Source organism: Rhinolophus sinicus, linkage group LG12, assembly GCF_036562045.2.
Source record: "Rhinolophus sinicus isolate RSC01 linkage group LG12, ASM3656204v1, whole genome shotgun sequence".
NCBI classification, from domain to species: Eukaryota; Metazoa; Chordata; class Mammalia; order Chiroptera; family Rhinolophidae; genus Rhinolophus; species Rhinolophus sinicus.
Window position 1 is genome coordinate 52,179,140 of NC_133761.1, and position 25,851 is coordinate 52,204,990.

The 25,851-nt window shown below is 40.6% G+C and overlaps 2 protein-coding genes across 3 annotated transcripts in view; both read left to right on the plus strand.

Annotated features, from left to right (window-relative positions):
* CATSPERE (catsper channel auxiliary subunit epsilon) overlaps positions 1-10,807 on the plus strand; it is an 84,658-nt gene extending 73,851 nt beyond the window's left edge. Inside the window, exons 20-22 of the mRNA XM_019730846.2 lie at positions 2,782-2,939; positions 9,680-9,733; positions 10,654-10,807. Of these exons, the coding sequence (XP_019586405.2) occupies positions 2,782-2,939; positions 9,680-9,733; positions 10,654-10,807 (366 nt within the window). The remainder of the gene's footprint in view (positions 1-2,781; positions 2,940-9,679; positions 9,734-10,653) is intronic.
* Positions 10,808-14,090: 3,283 nt separating this feature from the next.
* DESI2 (desumoylating isopeptidase 2) overlaps positions 14,091-25,851 on the plus strand; it is a 41,151-nt gene continuing 29,390 nt past the window's right edge. Inside the window, exon 1 of one of the 2 annotated variants that reach the window (XM_074316849.1) lies at positions 14,091-14,611. In XM_074316849.1, the coding sequence (XP_074172950.1) occupies positions 14,570-14,611 (42 nt within the window). In that variant the 5' untranslated portion in view covers positions 14,091-14,569. The remainder of the gene's footprint in view (positions 14,612-25,851) is intronic. The other variant, XM_019730864.2, reaches the window with a different exon arrangement.

A 25,851-nucleotide genomic window follows, 5' to 3' on the forward strand; every position in this document is an offset into this window, starting at 1 on the left:
CTAAGGAAGTATTCTTGGTAGTTCATAGGCTTCACCAGATTGATAAACAGACCCATAAAAGAAAACTTACACACACACACACACACACACACACACACACACACGATCACTATGAGGTTAGGAACCCCTAATATAGAGATAAAAAGAGAAGGACTAAACCTTGGGTCATTTTACTATTTAGAGAAGTAAGAGGGGAAAAGGAGATGAAAAAGGAATAATCCAAGAAGCAGGAGGAAAGCCAGGTGAGTGTGGTGTTCTAGACATCATGTAATCAAGTCTCACAAGAAGGAGGGAGGTATCAACTGTGTCAAATCTAAGATAGGTCAACTATGACGAGGACCGAGAAGTGATCATTCACTTTAGCAACTTAGAGATAACTGGTAACCTTGACAGGGTTGGTTTCAGGGGGACAGTAAGAGTCAAAACCTTACTGAAGTGGGTTTAAGTGTGGAAAAAAGGAATTCAAAACAGCAAGAAGAGATATCACTGATGAAGAGTTTTGCAGTAAAGGGGAGAAAGAAATAGTGGGGTCGCTGTAGAGTGATGAGGTGAAGAGTGGGCCTTATTTTTAATAAGTTGAGAGAAATAACAACATGTTTACTGATGTGAATACTCCAAAAAAAAAACAAAAACTGAGCTTCTGTTATCCACCCTGCACACACATTCCAACATTCTTCCCTCAGTTAATGGAAATCCCATCCTTCCAGTTTGATCAGGATAAAATACTCCAAGGATCATCTTATGCCCCATTTGGTCTTTCAGGTTGGCTCTTCCTTCAAAGTATATTCTAAATTTGTTCACTCCTCACCACCCCAATTGCCACCCCCCTGTTTCAAGCCACCATCACCATCTGAGTTATAACAACAGCCTCGTGATTGGTTTCCCTGCTTCAGCCTTGCCCACCATGAATCTACTCACAACACAGCAGTTAGATTGGTCTTTCTAAAATATAAATGAGAACATGTCACTCTTCTGCTCAAAACCGTGCAACGGTTCCAGTCTGACTTAGTTATGACAAAGCCTTCGCGATTTGCTGCCACCACCCCCATGACTAGCTAGCTTCCTCCTTCGGGTCTTTACTTACAACTCAACTAGTCAATGAAGACTTCCCCCAAAAAAGTTACCATCACCCCATGACCGTCCTCTTCCGTTTTCTTTAATGTCATTAGCATTTATAACTCACTGACACATTATGTAGTCTGCTTATTTGTCGTATTTATATTCTGTCTCCCCAACTAGAATGAGAGAAGACTTTGTTTTGTTCACTGCTGTAGCCCCAACATCGAACCCATTATGGGTGCTCAATAAATATTTGTAGAACTAATTAATTGCGTATAGACCGTCTACCAATTATAAAAAGTATCATTCCACTAGTAAGAAATCATAAAGAGGGCCGGCCTGGTGGTTCAGGTGGTTAGAGCGCCGTGCTCCTAACACCGAGGTCACCAGTTCGATTCCCATATGGGCCAGTGAGCTGTGCCCTCTATAGCTAAGATTGTGAACAACAGCTCTTCCTGGAGCTGGGCTGCCATGAGCAGCCAGAGGCCATGAGCAGCCAGAGGCCATGAGCAGCCAGAGGCCGTGAGCTGCCATTAAATTTTCAGGAATTAAAAAAAAAAAAAAAAAAAATCGTAAGGAATTAAACTAGCAATGGAATTATTTAAAAACAAAACACCCTCCTGACTTTTTGCTGAAAGACATTCAAGGGTCTGGGGTTGAGGATAGTGTAAGTGATCTATATATGCCAAAATCTCATAAAGGGCACCCAAATGTTCTAAGATTCTGCCAAAATAACATATTCCTTGGGAAGCAATGAACCACCTGGTGAGTAACAGTCATGGATCTTGCCTCAGTCCGTAGGCTATAACGCCGGGGTTTTCAAATCTTAGTGTACACAGAATCTCCCAGAAGACCTGTTGAAACACATCTCTGTACCCTACCTCCAAAGTTTCTGATTCAACAGATGTGGGGTGGGGCCCCAAAATTTGCATTTCTAACAAGTTCCCAGGTGATGCTGATACTACTGGCCTGGGATCCACATTTAAGAACCATTGAAATAGTGGCTTACATTCTAGAAAGATTCGGAGTGCCCACACAAGGCCCTAAATGTTCAGTTCTATTGAATTCGAGAAACACAATACTCACCACTAAAAGGGCGGACTCAGTCTGGAGTCTGAATATAACAGAACACTAGTTATGTTCTGTGAGTAAAGCTACCCTACTGAAGGGTATATTAACTGTACAGTATGTAACTGAACTGTATGTTAATTAAAAATGGCAATCAGAGGTTCTCTTTTCCTGAAACCTATACCTGAAATGAAACAGCATTTCATTTCTATAATATCTATATATCTATCTCTATATATAGCTATATATGTGTATATATATACTTATGATGTATCTATATATAAATAGATAGATAGAGATATATATACACACAAATACCTAATGATCAAAATAGTGTCTGTCCCCAAATTAAGCATCCTTGGAGGATTTTATGCTTTTTTGATTTAGGGAAATAATATGCTTATACTCTCAACACCCTAATTTATTATCATCTGCAAATAAAAAATAAATATAGCATTTGCTTTCACTAAGCTTCACTTTTTATCAAATGTTAACCCAATATATCCTCTAAAACTACTAGACAGCACTAAAATGATAGAAGGTAATAACCATTATATCTCTAACTAATTTGCCAAGATAAATATATGAGAATATAATTTTGTTTGTTAAAGTCAGAAAATAACCTTAAGGTTTTTGTCATTGTTTCCTGTTCAGAACTATAAGCACTGTTTTTCTTATGCTATTGGAAAACCAGGAGACTTAAATCAACCATATGAGATTATCAATAAGTCTAACCATAACCATTTAGTGTGGCCCATGCACCACACTGGAATGTATGTGTTTCGAGTGAAGATCCTGGATCCAAACTATAGGTGAATATAAATGTTTTATTATAATAGTTTTAGCACTAGTCCCTCAATATTACATTTTTATTTTCTTGATTTAATTTGATGTCACCCAGATATCCAATACTGTTATTCTTATTTACATATTTGCTTTTTCATTTTATAGCAATCACATTGAACATTGTATAGAGGTGGGAGATAAGATTTCATGTTACACATTAATTTAATTCATAATTACATCTGAGTACTTTACCATGTTTCTTGGCTGTGATAAATGCAAATATAACATACGGGCAATCTCAGCCTTCAAGGTGCTTATAATTAAACTGGTTGGGGGAACAAAGACTGTTTTAATGTTCATCTAGAAAGTCTGAAGGTAAGAGGCTGCCTACAGGTACACTGACTCAAAGGGAGGCTGAAGAATGACATGGTGGATGGAAATGGGGCTTTCACCAATGTTGGGGGTAAATGTGTGCAGTTTCAGATGGGTTCATATGAACGCATGAAAAGAAACTGGACTTGGATCATAGTGAAAGGGACCATCCCTGCTCACCTCAGGGATAAGGTGACCCCAAAGAGAGAGAATGTGTGGGGAAAACCATAGGAAGTCAGGAGCTGAGGTGTGGTTGGTAAATGGCCAGACAAAGCATCCCCTAAGTCATGATATATCAGGTGATATTTCCCAGTTGGAAGTATATGAAGAACCCATTCTGCGTTTTGGATTTTGGAATGCTACTGTGTTTCCCCCAAAATAAGACCGGGTCTTATACCATATTTCCCCAAAAATAAGATTGGGTCTTATATTAATTTTTGCTCCAAAAGACGAATTAGGGCATATTTTCAGGGGATGTCTTATTTTTTTCATGTACAACAATCTACATTTATTCAAATACAGTCGGGTCATCTTCTTCTGGAACATTGCCATAATGCACTGGCTGACAATCTTAATTGGGGTTTATTTTCTGGGTAGGTCTTATTTTCAGGTAAACACGGTAGCTCTCTCCCCTCAAGAGAAAAAGTTAATGTTTCACATCTAATACACAAAGTCTCTCAGCCACATAACGTTTTCATCTTCTCCTCTCACATGTGCCCAACTCTGGAAGCTTCTGAAACAGCAGCTAGCAAGTGGAAGAGGAAGTTTAGTGAAGAAAAGATAATAAATGTCCAAACCCCTCCCCCCAGTGCTACCTCTTTAAGCATGATTCAGACCCAAGTGTGAGGAAGGAAAAAGTTTCTTAATGTTTGAGAGATGAAAGCTTTATAAGTAGATTGGACTAGGATTTGTATTACCTGAAAATTTTCTGCCCAAATATTTTACCCAGGGACAGGGAAGGACAATTCCACAGACAATTTGTCTAAAGGGATAATGACAAGAAAGAATAAAATTTCTATTTCACTCAACAAAGTCCAATAAATGAGTTACACTAAGAGATGCCACCATCACACAAGACAAGAGGGAAGAAAATTTCTAGTGGGAAGAATCAAAAATGTCATAGTTCGGAGTCACATTAACAGAGAATTTTCACAAAGCACTAACTTGAAAATATATCCACACCCCCATGTTCACTGAAGCATTATTTACAATAGCCAAGACATGGAAACAACCTAAGTGTCCATTGATGGATGAATGGATAAAGAAGATTGATATACATATATATGTATATATATGTATATATATGTATATATATATATACACACATATATATGTATATATATGTATATATATACATATATATGTATATATATATACATATATATACATATATATATGTATATCAATATATGTATATATATATACATATATATACACACACACACACATATACATACATATACATATACATGAAATAGAATATTATTCAGTCATAAAAAAGAAAGGAGAGATCCAAAACGGAGTAGATAAACACTCTGCTTGCGTTATTCCATGAACACATCAAAATTACAACTAAATTATAGAACAACCAACCTGGAGAACTATCTGAAGTCTAGCCAAACGAAAGTCCTATAACTGAAAATATAAAGAAGCCATGTCGAGACCGGTAGGAGGTGCGGAGACGCGGAACGGGTCTTACACCTGTGTATGGAATATCTCAGCTGCCTTGGTTTCCCCCAGAGAAGTGCAGGATTCCAGCCCCCCACACCATGCTCCCCAGACCAGAGTACTGGTGCCGAGAAGAGGAGCCCCCACATCTGGCTGCGAAAAACAGTGGGGATTCCAATCATCTCAGTGGCTAGAAGGTTGTGGGAAACCCAGCCATCTTCTTAAATGGCCCACGCACAGACTCACTCGCTTGCAGACACTCACCTTGGGCTCCAGCGGAGGGATGATGACTCGAGGGGCCTCAGATACATATGAAAGGGCAGACTGAAGTGTGTGGCTTCCCCAGGGAGGACTAGAGGACATTAGACATTTTCCCTGTGAGGAGTCCTTCTTCGGTGCAGCCGGAAGGTGGGCACCATCTTTTTTGTATTGAGCCGGCCCCCTCCCGCCAAATCTGAATCTGATTGGCCTGGTGAGCTCCGTTGCTCTGCCCCGCTGACTCCCTGGGAGCACGCCCCACCCAAGTCATGCACCTGCACCACCAGAGGCACTTTCTCCATGGGCAGCCAGCCGCACCCCCATTGCACTCTTTCTTGGAAAACTATCAGAGTCTTGGAAAACTAGCAAGCCCAGGTGGGCAGTGACTGGCCTCAGTGTGCGCTCAGACTTTTCCTGAGTCACTCCAGGCTCAGCACTGGCACCAAACCAGAATTGACATTAACCTGGTGACCATAATTCTTCCCACTCTAGTGCCTCACCCAACTTGCCTACCACAGGAGGCTTTATCAGTGACTGAAACTTACAGGAAGCAGCAGGTAGCAGCAGGTCTTGGTGTGCCCTGGCTTTTTGTGGGGCTACCCCAGACCTGGTACTTGTGGCAGCTGTCCTTGGTTCCCAGCGTGGACTCTCCCACACACCTCCAGGTATAGCACAGGCAGCAACCAACTGTGGATTGCTTTATAGCTCCTAGCAGGTAGCCCCTGGCCAGTCACAGGCAGTGGGTGGCCTGGGCCTGTACCAGAGCCTCTCACAAGAGATCCCAGAACCAACATACTTGTGGGTTGGCTTCACACCACAGCAGAGCACTGCCCAACTTAGTCTCACAAGTGGCACACACAAGGGGTGATCTCAACAGACACTAGAGCCCACTGGGGTGAATCCCACTCAGTGGGATAAGCCTCCCACACAGCAGCCCATAAGCTGTGGATGTGACCAAACCCCATAGCCAGTCAAGTCAGCCTGAGAGTCAATCCCACCTACTGATATGCCAATAGCAATCAAGGCCCAAATATAACAGGAGGGCATGCACAACCCACACAAGGGACACTCCTGGAGCACCTGGCTCAGGTCACCAGGGATATTTGCCACTAGGCCCTACAGGACATCCAATACATAAGGCCACCAGCCCAAGACTGGGAGACAGCAGATCTATTTAACACATAGAAACTAACACAGAGAGGCAGCCAAAATAAGGAAACAAAGAAATGCATCCCCAATAAAAGAACAGGGGGAAAATCCAGAAAAAGAACTTTAAAAAATAGAGGCAAGCGACCTACCAGAGACAGAATTCAAAACAATGGTTATAAGGATGCTCAAGGAATTTAGTGAGAACTTCAACAAAGAAATAGCAAGCAGAAAAAAAGACACAGAGACCATTTTTAAAAAGTCAGAAGCGAAGAATACAATAACTGAAGTGAATAATGCACTACAAAGAATTAACAGCAGAATAAATGAAGCAGAGGATCGAATCAGCAATTTGGAATACACAGTAGCAGAAAACACCCAATCGCAGTAGAAGAAAAAAAGAATCCAAAAAAATGAGGATCGTTTAAGTGTCCCCTGGGACAACATCAAGCATAACAACATTCGCACCATCGTGGTACCTGAAGGAGAAGAGACAAAGCAAGACATTGAGAACGTATTTGAAGAAATAATGACTGAAAACTTTCCTAACCTGGTAAAGGAAATAGACATACAAGGCCAGGAAGCACAGAGTGTCCCAAACAGGATGAACCCAAACAGGCCCACACCAAGACACAGTATAATTAAAATTCCAAAGGTTAAAGACAAAGAAAGAATCCTAAAAGCAGCAAGAAAAAGGCAACTAGTAATTTATAAAGGTGTTCCCATAAGTTTGTCAGCTGATTTCTCAATAGAAACTTTGCAGGCCAGAAGGAGTTGGCACAAAATATTCAACATGATGAAAAGAAAGGACCTACAACCAAGACTACTCTATCCAGCAAGCCTGTCATTTAAAATCAAAGGATAGATAAAGAAAAAAGTCAAGAAAAAGCTAAAGGAGTTCATCACCACCAAACTAGTATTACAAAGAATGTTAGAGGGACTTTTTTAAAACAGAAAAAGAAATCAAAATTATGAATAATAAAATGGCAATAGTTACATATCTATCAATTACTTTGAATGTAAATGGATTAAATGCTCCAATCAAAAGCATACGGTGGCTGAATGGATAAGAAAATAAAACTCACACATGCTGCCTACAAAAGACTTTAGATTGAAAAGTCACACAAAGGCTTAAATAAAGGGATGGAAAAAGTTATTTCATGAAAATGGAAATGGGGAAAAAAAAAAAAAAAAAAAGCTTGGGTAGCAACATTTATACCTGAGAAAGCAGACTTTAAAGCAAAGGATATAACAAGAGACAAAGAAGGATCCAGTAATCCTACTTCAGTGTATTTATCCAAAAAATTCCAAAATGCTACCTCGAGGGGACGTGTGCATCCATGTTCTGCATCCATGTTCATTGCAGCATAGTTTACGATGGCCAAGATGTGGAGACGGCCTAGTTGTCTGTAGATGGATGAATGACTAAAGAGCAGGTGGTACATATATACAACGGGATATTGCTCAGGCATGGAAGGGAATGGGTTCTTGCCATCTGTGGTGGCATGGATGGACCTGGAGGGTGCTGTGCTGAGTGGAGTATGTCAGACAGAGAAAGACAGATGCAATGTGATTTTTGCTGATATGTGGAACCTAAGAACAAAATTAACAAACAAAACAGAAACAAACTCATAGATACAGAAAACATTTTGAAGGTTGCCAGATGGGAGAGTGGTTTGGGGGTGTTTGTGAACAGAGGAGAAGGGATTAAGAAGTACAAATTTGTTGTTACAAAGTAGTTATGGGTGTGTAGGGTACAGCATAAGGAACATAGTTAATAATATTGTAATAACTATGTATGGTCATATGGGTACTAGATTTGTTGGGCTGATAGGCAGTAGGGTGGAAAAAGTGAAAGCATTAAAAAGTACAAATTGGTAGTTAAACAAAATAGTCATGAGGATGTAAAGCAAAGCATAGGGAATATAGTCAACAATATGGTAATAACTATGTATAGTGCCAGGTGGGTACTAGACTAGTCAGGGGGATCACTTCTTAAATTATACAAATGTCTAACCATTACGCTGTACACCTGAAATTAATGTAAAATAATATTGAATGTCAACTGTAATTGAAAAATTTTTAAAGGGGAGAAAAGGTATAAGGGAACAAGAAGTTCAAATTTTCAAGTATAAAACAAATAAGTCATGGGGATGCAATGTACAGCATGGGGAATATAGTCAATAATATTGTGATAGCGTGGTACAGTGTCAGCTGGTTGCTGGACTTATCACAGTGATCACTTCTTTAGGTATATAAATGTTGGATAACTATGGTGTATACATAAAACTAGTATTAACACTGTACATTAATTAATTGTTAATAAAAATCTTAAAAAGGAAATCCTTCCATTTGCACCAACATGGATAGACCTTGAGGGCATCGTTTTAGAAAGTCTACTTTGCTTTGAATCCTAATTTTGCCACTAGTAGCTATGCAGTCTTAAGTAAATTGCTTTGTCTCTTTGAACTTACTTCTGTCCGTAAAATGAGTCGATAATACCTATCTCATAGTATTCTGCGGATTAAATGAAGACCCTGGGTAAAAATCCCTAACTTTGCTGGAACTTAAAATTAATTAAGCTCCTTTTCTCTTCTTCCACATGAAGGTGGGTGAAATCAAATCATTAATGTTTATTTAGCTATAATTGTCTCTTTCCAAGCAGTCTGCTAAGTTATGAGAGAAACTCAGTAACTTTAGAAACATAACAGTTTCATATATTGAATTTTCTGACATTCTCAGCTTCCTGAAGGAGTCAGCCTACATCGGTGAACAGCCGAGACACTTTGATCAGAAAACCCTGAATTCAAATCCCAGTTCTGCTGCTCACAACAGTGTAAACTTTTGCAAGGAGCTTAACCTATCTGAGCCTCAGTTTTCTCATCTAACAGGGAGGGTCGCTGTAAGGATTAGCCAAGATAATTTATAAAGCATTTGGTACACTGGCCTGGTACATAGCAACTGCTCAATTAGTATTCATTTTCAATAAGTATTAATGCTCAATAAATGTTAACTGTTTATCATGTTTGTCAATAATTTTTGTTAATTATTACTAATATCATTATTGCTGTTGCCTTGGGAATCAAAATGGTGTAAAGCTGTTAGGAGGACAGTGAGATTGCACTGACAAGCTCTGGGAATTTTACAGCAAGCAGCCTAAGTCACACATACGGAAAAATCATCACCGCTGTTTTGTAAATGTATCTAATCTCAAGAAAATGACGCCTTAAGATTGTACATGACTTGATTGTTACCATAGACACATGAATGGAGTCTTGATATATTGTACTTAATCTTTGATATTATTTTTTCTACTTTGCAGTTTCTGTCCCCTGACGGCAGTATTTGCAATAGAGATCTATGGAGTGATTCCCAGGTAATGATTGTGCCTAATTAGGCTTTAATGAGGGAAGTTGTCAAAGACATGGGTGGCAGCTCACAAGGAAAGGCCCTTCTCCTATTTCCCTGGGTGGGTCCCTAATATCTCTGCCCTATGTGTGATGTCCTAGAAACTGTATGAATCTATTATCCAGGGGTACAGCAGGAAGGAATTCCTGAGCATTGTTACTGCAGCTGGGGTCCCCTTTTGCTCCATTCCCCTCAACAGCCATTGTCTTCCCATCACACAAGTCTTTCAACTCCACCTAAGGGGCAGGAAGTAGACTGTGGCAGTGGGACTGGGAGGGGACAGTGGTTGTGCCCCCAGTGACCCTGAGTCAGCCCTCGAACACTGGCCATCGTCCTGATGTATCTATCCATCGGGAAACTAGTAGTAAAGGCATTTCCCTGGACCCCACTCCAGTTTCTTTGGGGAGCAGAGTAAAATGTCTTAACTCTAAAATTGGGATTGCAAATGATTTTGCTTCTCTCTCCCGGACCTGCGTTTTGTTTGTTTGGTTGGTTTTGGTTTTTGTAAAATATTAAACAAAAGTGGAAAACAATTATTTATGGCCCTACTTCAAATATTACTGACTCCTCAGTTTTTTTGTGCTAATGGGAGGCTCATGGTGCAAATAATCTGCAAATGAGATAAGACGTGTTGTTTCTAGGCAGCTTTGGGAAACTATAGCCTTTTTGCAGTCCCTTTTCTCATTATATTTATCACACTGTCTATTTTCCAACCTGGTCAGCCTCAAACACTAAGAGGTAAACATTTTGAGGATAGACCAGATGTCTTATTCATCTTTGTTTTCTGTGAGTGGCGTAGTAGCTAGCTATTAAAAAAATTGTTTAACTAAATAAATTAACAACTGAAATGAACAGCAATTTCTAATGACTTTTTTTTTCTTATTTCAGTCCAAATGGCTACCTGGTTGCTTCTCTTCTCCTTCTCCTGATGCTACTGTTCTTTAGCATTCTAGTTTTGAGCTACTTCCATTATATGAGGATTTATAGACAATATATTTATACACCAATTTACAAAACTGAAAGAAAGCAAAAGAGTAATTAGGGAAAAAGAAAGTTTACTATGGATATATGTATGTAGAAGTGTGTATAATACTTATATTGAGCCCATGTGTTTGACCAAGAAATACCAAGTATGAGCTCATAGTATCCTCAAATTCAAAATCTGAAAAATGTTCTTAAATTACCCAAAACAGAAATATTTTCACATACACTGCTATTAAATTTATTCTTAATGTGTTTGCATTTATCTTAAGGTTGTTTATATACTCTCACGCAGCTTTAAAAAATAAATAAATTTTAAAAACTAAGTTTGGCTATTACAATCCTTCCTAAGAAAGAAAGTAAATTTTGAAAATGTATAAATGTGTCAAATATTATTAATTTGTATAAAACTTGTCACATGAAAACTCATAGCTATCAATATCTATAAAAAAAACTTAATGTGTGTATATTTAAACAATCTGTCTTAAACATATTTCAGAAGTTTTTCTAATGGTAGATTCACACATGCAATATACAACTTATGATATTGAAAATAAGCTGATGTTCTAAGTTTAAAATTTTTATTTTAATATTCAAAATAGTCTTAATTTGTCCAGATGTTATCACAGCTTTCTAAACAACTAGTATTTGTAACACTCAGATTTCAACCAGAGAAGCTGGTGTGTGTGTGTGTGTGTGTGTGTGTGTGTGTGTATAAATGGTTGAATAAATGATTGTATATTGACCATATAAATCAGCCTGTATTAGTAATTTAAAAGATTTTCCACAAGGTTTCATTAAATGAGAAGAGCAAGCTACAGAGAAGTATTTACAGTATGACCCCATTATATAAAACAAAAGCTCTGCATATGAGAGCATGAAGAAAAGTATGGAAGGATGCATTATCATTTTGTTTACATTATGTGCATGTGTGTCACTGTGGGAAGGAAGTGAGGAGATGTATCAAGAGATGTAGAGAGGGGAGGATATAAACAAAACTCTCAAAACTGGGGAAAGTGCAAACAACAGAAATACAGTATATAAAATTTTCTCTTTATGTAAATTGATGTGTCTCTACACAAAGATAAATAAAAGGGTGATAGCCACCACATTTAAAATCATGTAATTCCAGATGATATTTGTTTTCTTGATATTGCTTCCCACTATGTTGAGTTCATACTGTTTAATTAATTATAAAAAATAAAACTTTTCGTCATGAACAAAAGAATGGGAAATGAAGAAGTGGAGACAGCAAGTGGAGACAACTCAAGGGAGCTCTCTGTGACAGGGAGCAAAGAAATGGAGGACAACTGGAGGCAGAGATGAGGTCAGGAAGATGTTATTGAACATTGATAGGAATAATCCAGGGGCTGGGGAAAACTGATGATGCAGGAGGGAGGGGGTACCTGCTGGATTAAAATCCTTGAGTAGGCAAGACAGAATGAGATCCAGTGCTGAAAGTGAAGAGTACATGGGAACAGACATAGGTAGGCTGGTAGGGAGGTTAGGGAATGCTCCTCCCCAACCTCCTACTGCACCATGTCTCCTCTTCCTCCTCCACTTGACCTCTAAATGAAGGATCCTGGACTGAGATTTATCTTTGGCCTTTCTCGTTTTTTAGCTACACCTTTTCCTAGGTCATCCAATCAGTCCCAAGACTTTAGAGTCAACAAGGTGTGACAATTAAGTTCGCAAACTTGTTGCAATGCTGTTGCTAATCTTTTTTGATATCAGAGCCATTATTCATTATGAGTTTGTACCAACTAGACAGTTAACCAAGTTTACTATTTGGAAGAGCTGAAAAGCTGCATGAAGTTAGACAACTTGAACTTTTCCCCAACAATTCATGGCTCTTGCATCACGACAATGCACCAGCTCACATGGCACTGTCTGTGAGGGAGTTTTTAGCCAGTAAACAAATAACTGTATTGGAACATCCTCCCTACTCACCCAGTAACTTCTTTCTTTACCCAAAGATAAAGGAAATATTGAAGACATTTTGATGACATTCATGACATCAAGGGTAATACGAGGACAGCTCTGATGGCCATTCCAGAAAGAGTTCCAAAATTGCTTTGAAGGGTGGACTAGGCGCTGGCGTCAGTGCATAGCTTCCCAAGGGGAGTACTTCCAAGGTGACCGTAGTGATATTCAGCAATGAGATATGTAGCACTTTTTCTAGGATGAGTTCGCAAACTTAATTGTCAGACCTCCTATAATGGCCAAGACTCCAGTTTACTCAAATACCTACTTGACACCACAGATGTTTACACAAACATAACATGACCAAGTCATAACACTTGACTTCCAACCTGTTCTACCCAATTTCACACCTTATAAATTGTACCACCATCCTCACAATGTCCCAAGTCAGAAATCTGTAAGTTATCCTTGAATGTTCTCTCCCTAACAAACTCAACTCCCAACCCATTAGCAAGTCTTGTACTCTACCTCAAAAATATTCCAAAGCGCTCTAATGTTCTGTGTTCCACGCTACCCCCAATGCCCAAGTCACATTTTGGCAGGCACTTGTGGAACAGCTTCCTGATTGGTTGAATCAATTCGCTTTGAGGTTCCCTTTTAGTGGGATACTTGTCCTGATATTTGCAGAGCTGGCTTTTTGTCATTCAGACCTCAGCTTAAACCTCACCTTGTCAAGAGACCTTCACACTGCAGCCACTCTAAATTTACTCTGTCAGTTCATCCTATTTTAATTCTCTGCAAAGCAACTATCACTGATATTTTGTTTCTCCTCCCTCCTGCTCATTACCCTATTCCCCAGGGCCTATAACACTGCCTAGCACATGGCAGAGATACAACAAATATTTGTTGAATGCATATAAAAGCACCAACCATGTCCAAGGGTTGTGCTAATCTATAAGTACTGTACGCTCTTCCCATCCCAACCAGACAGTTTAATAAAATGTAAAACTCCATGTTGAGGATTAACTGTGGTGCATGTTAACCCCTCCCCCCACCACTAATCCGCCTTCCTCTACTTCCCCACTCCCGCCCCTTAAGGAAAAGGTGAGGAGGGATTTGGAAAACCGGGTCATTACTATAGTATTTTGTCACATTTCGTTAGCTTCATCGGGCTCAACGTGACAGAAACGAACAGCAGTAGCAGCAGCTAAGAGGGGTCGAAGACTTCAAAGCCAGCCAAGGGCGGACCGCAAAGGATCAGGCGCAGACGTTCCCTCCAGCACTGCATGCTGGGAACTGTAGTCTCACGGGAAATCCTGTTCTGATAGGATCGGGACCCGCGCAGCATGCTGGGAGCTGTAGTCGAGGGCTGGAAATGCGCCACGACGAAGGACCGTAGTTGTTGAGACTCCGCCTTTTAGCTTCAGGCAGCGAGTGGGGGAATCCCCCACCGCATTTTGGGAGTTACATTCTTTCTGGGACCCCGCTCCTCTACGGTGGTGGGGCGCAGAAGCTGGGCCATTTTAGGTCCCGGGGTACCGGCAGCAAAGACCCGGAGTGCAGGCGGGTTCAGCCCCGGCGCCGGGTTGGCCCCGCCCCCGGGGCGCCCGGCGCCCGCCCCTCGCTCAGACCCCGCCTTTCCCCACGTGCCTGCCGCCTAGGGGAGGTGCCTGAGCCAGAGCGGGCCTGCCACCCGTCTGGCCCCGTCGGCGCGTTGGGTCCTGTCGGCGGCGCCCGGGAGCGGCCCGGCTTCCCGATGCTCCCGCGCCGGCTTCCGCGGGCCGGGCTGTGCGCTTAGTGCCCAGCTCTGGCTCCCTGAAGCGTCCGCGGGGGTGGGAGCGGCCTCGGCCCCGCGGAGACGGAGCGGCTGGAGGACGAGGCGGCGGCCGCGGGGAGGAGGATGGGGGCTAACCAGTTAGTGGTGCTCAACGTGTACGACATGGTGAGTGCGGCCCCTGGCGGCCCCGAGCCCCGGCCCAGGCATTTTCTCGCGGGTCCGGCTCGGACCCCGGCCCCTTGCGCTTCCTGCCTCGCGTCTCCGCCTCCAGCTTAGTTCTCCGAGGGTGGGGGAAGGGGAGTATTATTTTCTAATCCTCGCGGGTGTTAGTGATGCCCAGTCTGCCCAAGGGCTTTGGCCAAGGGTCGCGTCGACTTGAATCTCTCGCGTGCCCCTAGGTTGGCCCGGACCCTGACCCGGGGCCCGACACCTTGGCCGACGAGCAGTGTCCTTTCCGAAAAGCTTCCGTCGCAGTTCTGACTTCTCACTCCCACCACCGGGACTCCGGGGGTGCCCCAGTTCCCCCCGTCTCGATTGCATGTTCTCCCTGCTCCTCTGCTTCTGCCCAACCATATATCTCTCATCAAGTCTTCAAAACTCTCAAGTCCCTGTAAGTCCAGAAAGTCACAGCTGTCGATGTCTGTGCTAGAATCTCGTTAAAGACGAACAGGAGTCAACACACTCTTGCCTCCAAGGCAACCTCATTAAAATAAATGAGGCTAAAATTTATCAAGAAAACAGCTGAATTATTTAGAGATCGTGGTGATGATGCTCCTTTCCTAGATTGTAAAGACCACTTTCCAGGTGATGCAACAGGTTTCTGACGTGACCACAGGAGTGGGAAGGGAAGAACTTGTTTATTATGTCATCTGACTTTGGAGAACTGCAAGCACACAGAATTAAGTCCAAGGATTGGTTTGCCTTACAATTAGAATTGAAATACCCGGTAAAGAATTATCGTTGCAGTTAGATGCATGCCTGCATTTGCTTTTGGAGATTAGTTTTAGTTTTGTAATTTCTTCGTTTTTCTTAAAATTTCTTGTAAGTAGTTTGGCAAATGAGAAAGTCCGCATCCTTTTTTTTGTTGGCTTAAAGATGCAGAAGGGCAGAAATACGACAGGTCAGGAGTCTTGGTTCTCATTCACAGATCTCAACTTTTTCTTCCCTAGCATTGTGTATAGGACGTAGAAACTGCCTAAGACTTGAGTTGAGTTCTCATAAGAGCTTGGATGAAAGTGAAAGGTTAACATACAGAGAAAAGTGAAACATGGTAGAAAAAGTTACAGAGAAGAGGAATCAGAACTGGAGGTCCTCGAAAAGCATGACGCTTTAAGGTCTTTGGCCTATGTCACTGGTTAAGAAATAATTCTCCAGATTTAAACTTTTTGTGATCAGATAGATTACCTTTATTTTTCAAGACTTTTCATTGCCACTTTACTGTTTCTTTGCCCCCACTCCCCACCCTAGTGAACTGAATTTGGTTTCTTGTTTATTCATGAAGACTATTATAAACCATCCCTTAGGATAGATTCTGTTCTTGAGAGCATAGTATACCTCCTCTTCTAGATTATTAAACCGCTCTATAAATTGGGATTATGCAGTGGCCAGAGGACACAGTTTCATAGCCTAAAAGAAATCTGTGGACATAGAGGAAGAGAGTAGTTTTGTTTTTTTAATAAAACTGAAAGTACATTCTTTGGCATATAATGGGCTTCTTTATGCTTTAGGTATTCTATGAATCACAAAAATCATTGCTAACTGTGATAAATGTAGGAAAAGCTAAAGACATTTAAACCAGTATATTTTTAAGGGAGGAGTGTTCTGAAAGATGTTAAAAACATTAATTAACAAAGATCTTGTTCCTCACATCACTTTGGTAAAAAGTAGGTAGTTATAGAGGAAGCAAGTAGAGAAAAAGGTAAGTTAAACCTGCCCAGATAACTAAAAACGGGGTCTGGAATTTCTAGACCACAGTGATTCATTATCTTCTCTACTGAATACTTCCCATGTTTATTTCTTACATATTGCTTTTTTCCTATCAACAGAAGGAGAAGGAGCATATGAATGTTTACCAAACTGATAAATAGTTGAATTATTAGACTTCTAATAAACTTGTCTTTGTATGTTCTTTTGAAGACTTTGATCTATGACTGTTTTATGTCATTAATACAGCTATTTACAATGATTTAATTATGCTCCTGTAGAAGTCACAAAAACGAATTTCTTGAAGGAATTTAGAATATCATAAGGGAGGTACAATAGCAGTAACAACTCAAAACAGGATAGTGTGATTTTGATAAGAGCAGAATAAGCTGTAAAGGAGGGACCACATGTTGTAGGATCAGGGAATGTTGGGAAATAAAAGGGGCAAAACTTGAAGGATTGGTAGGATCTCTGCAGGCAGAGAACAATGGACGTGAACAGAACGGCAGGAGCAGGAAAACACAGGTTACAGGTTGGACTTGAGAAGTATCAGCTAGGCCAATATAACGAGTGCAGGATGCGTGAAAGGAGACAAAACTGCAAGTTTGACTAGAACGTTTATTAGTTTGGGGCTGGAATGAAGGGCTGAGGGGGTGTCTGTGAGCCAGGGGGGCCCACTTAAAAGTTTTCGTGCTCAGGAGCAGCATGACGACAGTTATGTTTTAGCATTGAGACCAATGGGTTGAAGTACAAATTTGTGTTTATTAGACTCATTTTTCTCAAGTCACTACTGGGTTTTGAGACATTTTTGCTTGATACCAAGGGCGTATTCCTTTCTCTTTGGTAGTACTTCCTAGTCATCATAGATGCCTTTGATGAGGATTGCTGTGGTCTGTACACGCCCAGTACATCAGCTGTCTAGAGTCCAAACTTCGTACACATGAAAATCAACCTTTGGTTTGCGCTTGTAATCACTGTTTATAGGGACTTCTTGCCATACATCCTTGTGCCTCTTGTCTGTGAGACTGTCGCCTGCTTTAGCTCTGACTGTATTTTTACTATTCCCTAACTTGGGAGCTGCCGAGCATTTCCTTTCATCTATAATTGTGCCCCATGTACAAAATAATTGTATCGAGGCCGCCTGTATTAACTTCCTTCTCATGGCGGAGTAGTATAATCCTTATAATGTTATCTAATCTGACACACAGCGCTGCTAAATTATTGCTGTCACCTTCTCAGTGATTATGTTTCTCTTTGTACTTTGGAGTGGTCCACCACCAATAAAACACGTCCTGGAGTTATTGTCCAAGTCTTGGGAATGAGGTTACTCACATATTCCTAATTTACTGGCAGACACAGTAAAGCAGGTGACTCAGATTCATTTCAGTTGCGGGGACAATCGCTGGTGTAGTCACTCTGGCACAAGGTTTTCATTTGTCATAGATCCAGGTTATATGCTTTCCAGATTATCTTGGCTACTAATGAATTATTATTCATTACAAAAAAATTATATAAAATATAAAAAATTATAAAATAAAGTTATGCCATGGTGTGGTGATGTTTGTAGATTAATTCTGTAAACAATTTTCTTTCTACTTTAAAATAGTATCTGCACCATCTTCAGAGCCTTACTAGAAAAGAGACACTTTCTAGGAATCTTCAAATGAGGAAGTTTTGGTCTGGTCTCCATTCTTTTGACCCTCCTATCTCCATTAGACTCTTCCCAGAGAGTGTGAGGTCACGCACGTGTGATAGGCTCTGACTTCTGAACATCAGCAGATCTGAGGTGGACTTTTTGGATGTGTTCCAGACTCTTCATCTAAATGATTCCATAATGTTACAGAAGCAACATGGAACAAACTTTCTTCGTTCCCTCCTCCTATCCCCATGTCAGACCTGTCCCCTTTGCTCGAGCCAACCCCTTACCCCCACACCAGTACCTCATGTGTTGTAAATTTATCTTGTGAGCAGCACCTTCTTCTACTCACTTTTCCAAGCTAGACCTTGGAAGTAAAACTAAATTCCACTTTATTGCAAACCTTTCGTACTCAAGTCACCAGGCCCTGTCTCTTACTTTGGTTGATTCTGTCGGAAAGTAACAGAGCTTGACAATGAGTGGCTTAAACTGGAAAGCTACTTAATTCCACAGGTAAACAGACCCCGGGTTAGTTCAGCACCGCAGCCAGCTCACCAGGGACCAGGACTTTCCACCCTTCTCTTCTGCTCTCCTGAGCATGTTGGCTTTTGTGCTTGGTTGGCCCCTCATAGTTGTAGAATGGCGGTCACAGCACCAGACACTGTGTCCTCATTCAGCAGGACGTGAAGGAAGACAGGTGAGTTGGGCCTTTCTCTACATGCACCTCCATTTAATAGAAAGAAAAGGCTTCGCCAGAGCCACCCTCCTTTCCCAAGAGATAGTCCAGAATGGGCTCGCATATGACCGTGAGGAAGTTGAGGAAGAGGTAGCTCGCTTTTCGATGAGTTGTGGGTAAGGAAAGTGAGGAGCTGGAAATAGCAGTTAGCTGGGAACCTATGTCTGTCACATACTTTATTTTCTTATTCTTTAAATCGATTACCTGATTCTCATTTCCACTCTTGCTTTTCAGGTTCAGGCCCTCATTACCTCTGTTTGTATAATGTAATATCCTTCTTACTAGTTCCAGCCTCTGGTATTACTTCTTTTTAATCCATCTTCCCTTCTTCCCTTCTGTTACTAAAGTAATCTTTCTGAAACTTAAATGATTATGCTATTCCTCTGCTTAACATTCACCTCCAGAATAAAGTCTAATGTCCTTTATGATGTAACCCCTACCCATGACTTACCCCCCCCACCCAGCGTACGCACTTCATGCTCACACAGTGAAATATTTTGGTTATCCAAGTAGGCTATATGCTGGTGCACACCTCAGTGTCTTTGCACAGGCTCGTGCTTTTGTCTGAAATGTCGTGTTTCAGAAACGATCAGCTGGAACCTCCTGGCCCTTCCAGCTGTAGCTTAGGCTTTATTCAGTCTTGGGTGAATGTCTGTGCCCTAGCTGTACTTTCTACCTGTCTTCCTTACTGCACGTATTACAGTGCTGTGCGTCCCACTAGACTACGTGTCTTCATTGCATCATACTATACATGTCATCAGTGTCTAGCACAGGGCCTGTCACTAGAAGATGTTGTAAGTAAATATTTACCAATGAATAGGATTTTAATCAGGCAGTTTTGTCAGGAATGGTGCTTAAATGGCATGAAAAGTTCATCTGATCCCCTTTCTTTTGGTTCCAAATATCTATTTCAGTTTTTTTTTTCTTTGTACTTTTACTTAGTACAAAGCTGGATTTTAACTTAGATTGTTGAAATAGGGGGACCAAATGAAGGGGATAAGTCATGGGAATGGGATAGGAAATACATCAAATATTCTTCTTTGTCGTGGGTTTTTTTAAGCACCATGGGACTAAACTGAGGACATTTTTTAATGTTTATTTTTTGAAGTTGGATCTTAGTCACTCCTTGGAACATAATCTTTCCAAAAACCTTATCAGTTCCTGAATTTTAACATATATTAACTAGTTAATAGGATCTAGTCTTAATTTTCTCGTACCATGTACACTTTCTGGGTCAGTGCCACTTCCACCACTTGACAAGAAACAATGACCCATGAGTCTAGCTAAAAACAAACAAACAAAAAAGACAATCATAATCTGTCCTCCTACATTATCCATGGCAGTATCTTTATTTTATTTTATTTTTTTGGTTTAGTTTTTATCGAAAAGAATTCAGTCTCTGTGTGTATCTGCTTTCTATTGCTGCAATAACAAATTGCCAAAAACTTAGCAGATTTATTATGTCACACTCTGTAGGTCAGAAGTGCCAGTGAACAAGGCTGTCCCTCTACTCCAGGTCTCGCAGGTCAGCCAGCCTAGGCTCAGGGGCACATCTACCAAGGTTATTCAGTTGTTACAGAATTCAGCTGCTGGCAGGTATAGGGCAGAGGTCCCTTTCCTTGCTGGCTGTCAGCCAGGAGCCTCTCCCAGATGTTGACAGTTTGGCGGATTTCTTGTCTATGTTCTTCATATTCAAGCCAGCCAAAGCACAGTGAGTCCTTTTTCCCTCCTCAAACAGATTGGCCCTCCCCTTCTGCTGCGTCTGTCCTACCTCTATGCAGACAAAGTTTTCTGCTTTTAATGGCTCGTGTAATTAGATGGAACCCACGAGGGTATCTAGGATAATCTCCTCATCTTAAGGTCCATAACTTTAATTACATCTGCAAAGTCCCTTTGCACATAGTGTAACATAGTCTCAGGTTCTGGAGACTTAGGGTGTAGACTTCTTAGGAAGTCATTCTGCCTACCACACCATCTATGAAAGGTATTTTGTAAACCCAAATATGTTCAGTATTCCCTTTCAGCAGTCCCTCGACTTGGCATGGAATAAATCTTAAAATGGAAAATTTGAAGTATTCAAAAAATAAAGTATGGAAATGTTTTATGATTGGCAAATACTCAGATGTTCAGGGTTCAAGCACATTGGTGTCTACAGGCCCTTCAACCTACAGTGGAATCAGTTCCAAGGTCACATTTATGATGATGGATAAAGTTAATGAAATAGAATTCAATGAAACTTGTAAGTGAAATACTTTTAAATACTAATGAGAGCCTACTATTTTGGGTGATTTCTTTTGTTAAATGGATTTTTCTTAAGACAGGATGTACTTGTACTTTCCATTTGTTGACTGTCAGATTTTCTACAAGATTATTTAAATTCCAAAACAACATTATTGTTTAAGTGTCACCTAGTTGGTTAATAGAATTTAACGGGAAGGTTGCAAAAAAAAATCTTAAAATATAAGAAAGGCAGAAAAATAATAAAGGGAAATGAGATACATGAAAATAATTTTAAGTTTCAGTTTATCTGGAATGTAGTTTGGTGTTTGACTATGGTGGTCCCCTGCCCCCAAAACATTAACTTAAAAACTAATAGACCCCACATTATTTGAAATAAAAGTCTTTCCTCGCTAAATTGTGATGTCATCCTTATCATAATACCAAATTCTTGCCCATACAGAATTATTGAGTCTACTCATTACTACACTGTTTAATTATTATAATTTCACAGTATATCTTAGTATATGGCTTGGCCAGTTTCCTTGATGATTATTCCCAAGTTTTCTCGGCTATTACTCACTTTCTTTTTTAGGACTACTTTGTAAGGCTCTCTGAAAAAATTCCGTACCTTTTTTTGTCTTTTTTTAAATTGTGTTAAAAAACACATAGAGTTTACTGTCTTACCCATTTTTAGCTGTATAATTCCGTATTGTATATTTATGTTGTGGTGCCACCAGTCTCCAGAGCTTTTTCATCTTACAAAACTAAAACTCTATACACATTAAAGCACTCCCAATTTCCCCTTTCCCTCAACCCCTGGCTACTACCATTCCGCTTTCTGTCTCTGAATTTGACCAGATACCTCACATAAGTGAAACCATACAGCACTTGTCTTTCTATAACTGACTTAGTTCACTTTGCATACTTGTATCCTCAAGATTCATTCATGTTGTAGCATGTGTCAGAGTTTCCTTCCTTTCTAAGGCTGAATAGTATTTATTCCATCGTAGGTATAGACCACATTTTGTTCATCCATTCATCTCTCAGTGGACACTTGGGTTGCTTCCACCTTTTGGCTGTTGTGAATAATACTGCTATGAACATAAGTGTACAAATATGTGTTCAAATCCCTGCTTTCATTTCTTTGGGAAATATAACCAGTATAAGTTATTTTTTCATTGGAATTTCACTAAACCTATAAGTTAACTAGGAAAGAATTGGCATCTTTTCTATAATATTTTTCCCCCAGTGATAAAAGTGGAACTTTTTTGTTTTGCTTTTTGAAATTTTTATCCATAAAGTACATGCAAATAGTTAAATGAGGTAATGCCTACCTCATATATATCTGAGCCATCTAGTAACAGAATAAACTTAATAAATAAATAAAATATGTGGCATATTGAGTGGCAGTGCGGTCAAAGAGGAAAATAAAGCTGGGAAAGGGGAGGGATGGTGTAGCTCAGGAAGGGGCAGTGCAGTTTCTCCTCCAGTTTCAGGTAGAGTGGCTGAGAAAGACCTTACCAAGCGGGCATTCCTGAAGGGTGAAGGGGGACGCCATGTGCCTATCTAGGGAAAGAATGTTCTACCAGAGGGTAAGCAAGTCCAAAGGCTCATCTGGGCCACATGCCTCTTCTTAAGTAAATGTACAGCAAGAAACGAGAGGTTTTTAGGGGAATTTCTGATTTCTCAAGTAGGCTCATGAGGATCATTGGAAATAGAGCAGGCAGCACCGAGGAAGGAGAAGCCGAGATGAGGATGCGTTCCACAGAGGCGAAAAGCACTGTTGCTGAATGTGAAACACGGCAGGAGTTACTGAACAACAGATTGGAAACGAAAGAGAGAATAGCAAGATTTAGAAAGTCTCTGAGAACTCCGATGAAAAAGGTCAGTGTCAGTATCCAAAAGGATCCAGTGCTAGGCGGACTTTTTTAAAAGTTTGGAACACTCAGCCAAAGCCTGGTTTAACGTTCAGATTTTAAGGATAAAGGAGAATTTCCTGCAAATACACACAAGCAAAAAGGAAACAAAATCAAGCTGACTTCAGACTTCTTTCGTGACACTAAAGCCTAAATAATAAATAAAATCGAGATTTATCTACAGAATATTGAAAGGGAAAACATTACTGTCTGAACGTTATAGCTTCTCCAGTTGTCACTCGTGTGCAGAAGGACACAGACAATATCAGGTACCTTAGGGGAGTTAAAAGATGACTCAAGAACTTAAGAATGAGGTGATGACAGTATAAAAGAAAAAGCCATGGGCATCTAGAGTTGTTTAATACAGGTAAATGCTATTACATAGCTATGGTTCAAAACAGTGCCAATATCCAGAATTAACTCTTCAACGAGAATGAACATGATGTTAAAAAAATAAGTCTCACAGACAATAGTTTAGTGGTTGCCAGAGGGTAAGGGGGGTGGGGGGTGGGGGGTGGGAGATGAGGGTAAGGGGGATCAAATATATGTGATGGAAGGAGAACTGACTCTGGGTGGTGAACACACAATGGGATTTATAGATGATGTAATACAGAATTGTACACCTGAAATCTATGTAATTTTACTAACAATTGTCACCCCAATAAATTTAATAAAATAAAATAAAAATAAAAAAAGTCTCAAATTATATTGATCAAACCCTTGGGTGAGGAAGGAGGCAAAAGAATCCAGCAGCCCCACCTAAAGGATGTAGGTCAGCAGATACAATTGATTCTTAATGGTATTGGAGTGTAGGTGTACATGTTTTTTCATGTACGTATTGTTGGGATAAAGTTAGATCGAGAGGGGAAAGAGCAGAGAAGACATAGTCCATATGGTATAAGAGAGAAAACAAAAAGAAAGATGTAAAATGAAGACAAGTACAACCAAGCATATAAATTATGAAATGACAGTAAATAAATTGAAATCCCCTATTAAGCTTAAGTATGTTTACAGTGTCCTTTGCCTCACAGAAATTTTAAGTTACCTGTGGTCAAAACTGTTGTTGTTTTATGACCTTTCAGCTTCACGTCATGATTTTTCCTGGTCTAAAATTACAGAAATAATCTACATGTTTGTTCCCAAGTGGAAAGTCCGTTATTGGATGATCCATAGCTCCCCTTGTTAATTGGAAATACATGCCACCTTTATCGTACACTAAATTATCATGGATGTATAAACCCATTTCTTGACTTTGTATGCTATTCATTTATTTAGTTGCTTCTTCCTGCACTTTCATCAGATGTTCAATTGCAGTATTCTAGTGTGTTTTGATATCTGGTGATGGAGGTTTTTCTTATTCTCTTTCAAAATTTTCTTTATTTCTCTCACATTCATTTTTCAAATAAAAATTAGAATCAATATGTCAGAAAACTCACTGAAATTTTAAGTGACATTAAGTTTATGAATAATTCTTGGGGAGAATTGATAGATTTACAATATTGAGTCTTCCCATAATGATAAGAGCTGCCATTTTTGAGTAATTTCTGTATGTCAGCCATTGCTAAGCCTTTCCCTCATATATTGTCCCTTTTTAAGATGATGAAACAGGCTTAGTTGAAGAACCTCAGAATCATGCCCTTAGTGGTAGAGCTCTGACACTAACATCTGTGCCCCTCACCATTGTTTCTCCCCCTCTGCCCATCCCCGGAAAGTGCTGTGTTTCTCTATTTATTTGTCCTGACCTTACACCACTCCCTAAATTAACTTCCACTCTGTTCTCTCTGGAATTCATGAATGGGTAGTAACAAAAATATCCCCTACATGTGTGAATATTGCTGTGATGGTTAATTTTGTGTATCAATTTGACCAAGCCGAGCTAGAACCCAGTTTTCAGTCAAACATCAGTCTGGATGTTGCTGTAAAGGTAGTTTGGATGTGATTCACATTTAAACCAGGAGACTTTGAATAAAGCAGATGACCCTCCGTAATGTGGGTGGGCCTCATCCAATCAGTTGAAGGCCCGAAGAGAAAAGACGGGTTCCCTAAGGAAGAGGGAATTCGGCCTCCAGACGCGCTGCAGCATCAGCTCTTCCCTGGGTCTCCAGCCTGCCAGTCTGCCCTCACATTTTGCAATTGCCATTCCCCACAGTCACGTGAGCTGATTCCTTAATCACCCCCATTCTCCTCCCCTCATCTAGGCGAGATTCAGTAGCCTACCATTATAAAATGGCCTCTGTCATACTTGTCTGACAACCCTGGTCAAATTGACCTCTCCATGAACTCTCCATCTCTGCACCTGAATGCAGCTAGAGAAAAACATGCAACCATACTGACTAATCTCACTTTAAAATTGTGACTGCAAACCCCACGAGGACCCGAAATGCTGTCTGGCAGTGCGTCCTTATTCTCTTGTCAACCGACTTCCCTACTCTCCACAACTACAGTATTTCCAACTCTCCGCTGACGTCTTCACTGCTTATTTCACTTGGCGGGGAGGCAATTGCAGAGGATTTTCCCATCTTCCACCACCACTGCCCTGCTAGAGTCTGCCCTCCCTCCTATTCCATGTATGGGCTGAATCACCGTGCCCTTCTCCGAGGTCAAACCTCCCACTGTGTGCTGGCGCCCATCCTCTCTCCCCCTTGCAAGGACTTCCCTCAGCATTGTCACCGCTCTCTTCTGCCTCTTCCGTTTTCCCTCTCTGCTGTCGTTCCGGTCAGTATGTGAACATGCTGTATTGTTATCCAGTCCTCGTCCATCTGAACTGAAGAAACTGTTATCACCATTCACCATGAGCCATAATGTACCATGCTCCAGACTAGGGGTTTGTATCTTTACTCAGCTTCTTCAAAAATGTATTACTTTTAAAAGACTAACAAATACCGAAGCAAGCGGGATACCCAGTAATTAATTACTTCTTAGAGGTTTGTTGGGCTCAACAGCAGTTCCCATAGGACTTGTCACCCTGAAGCAG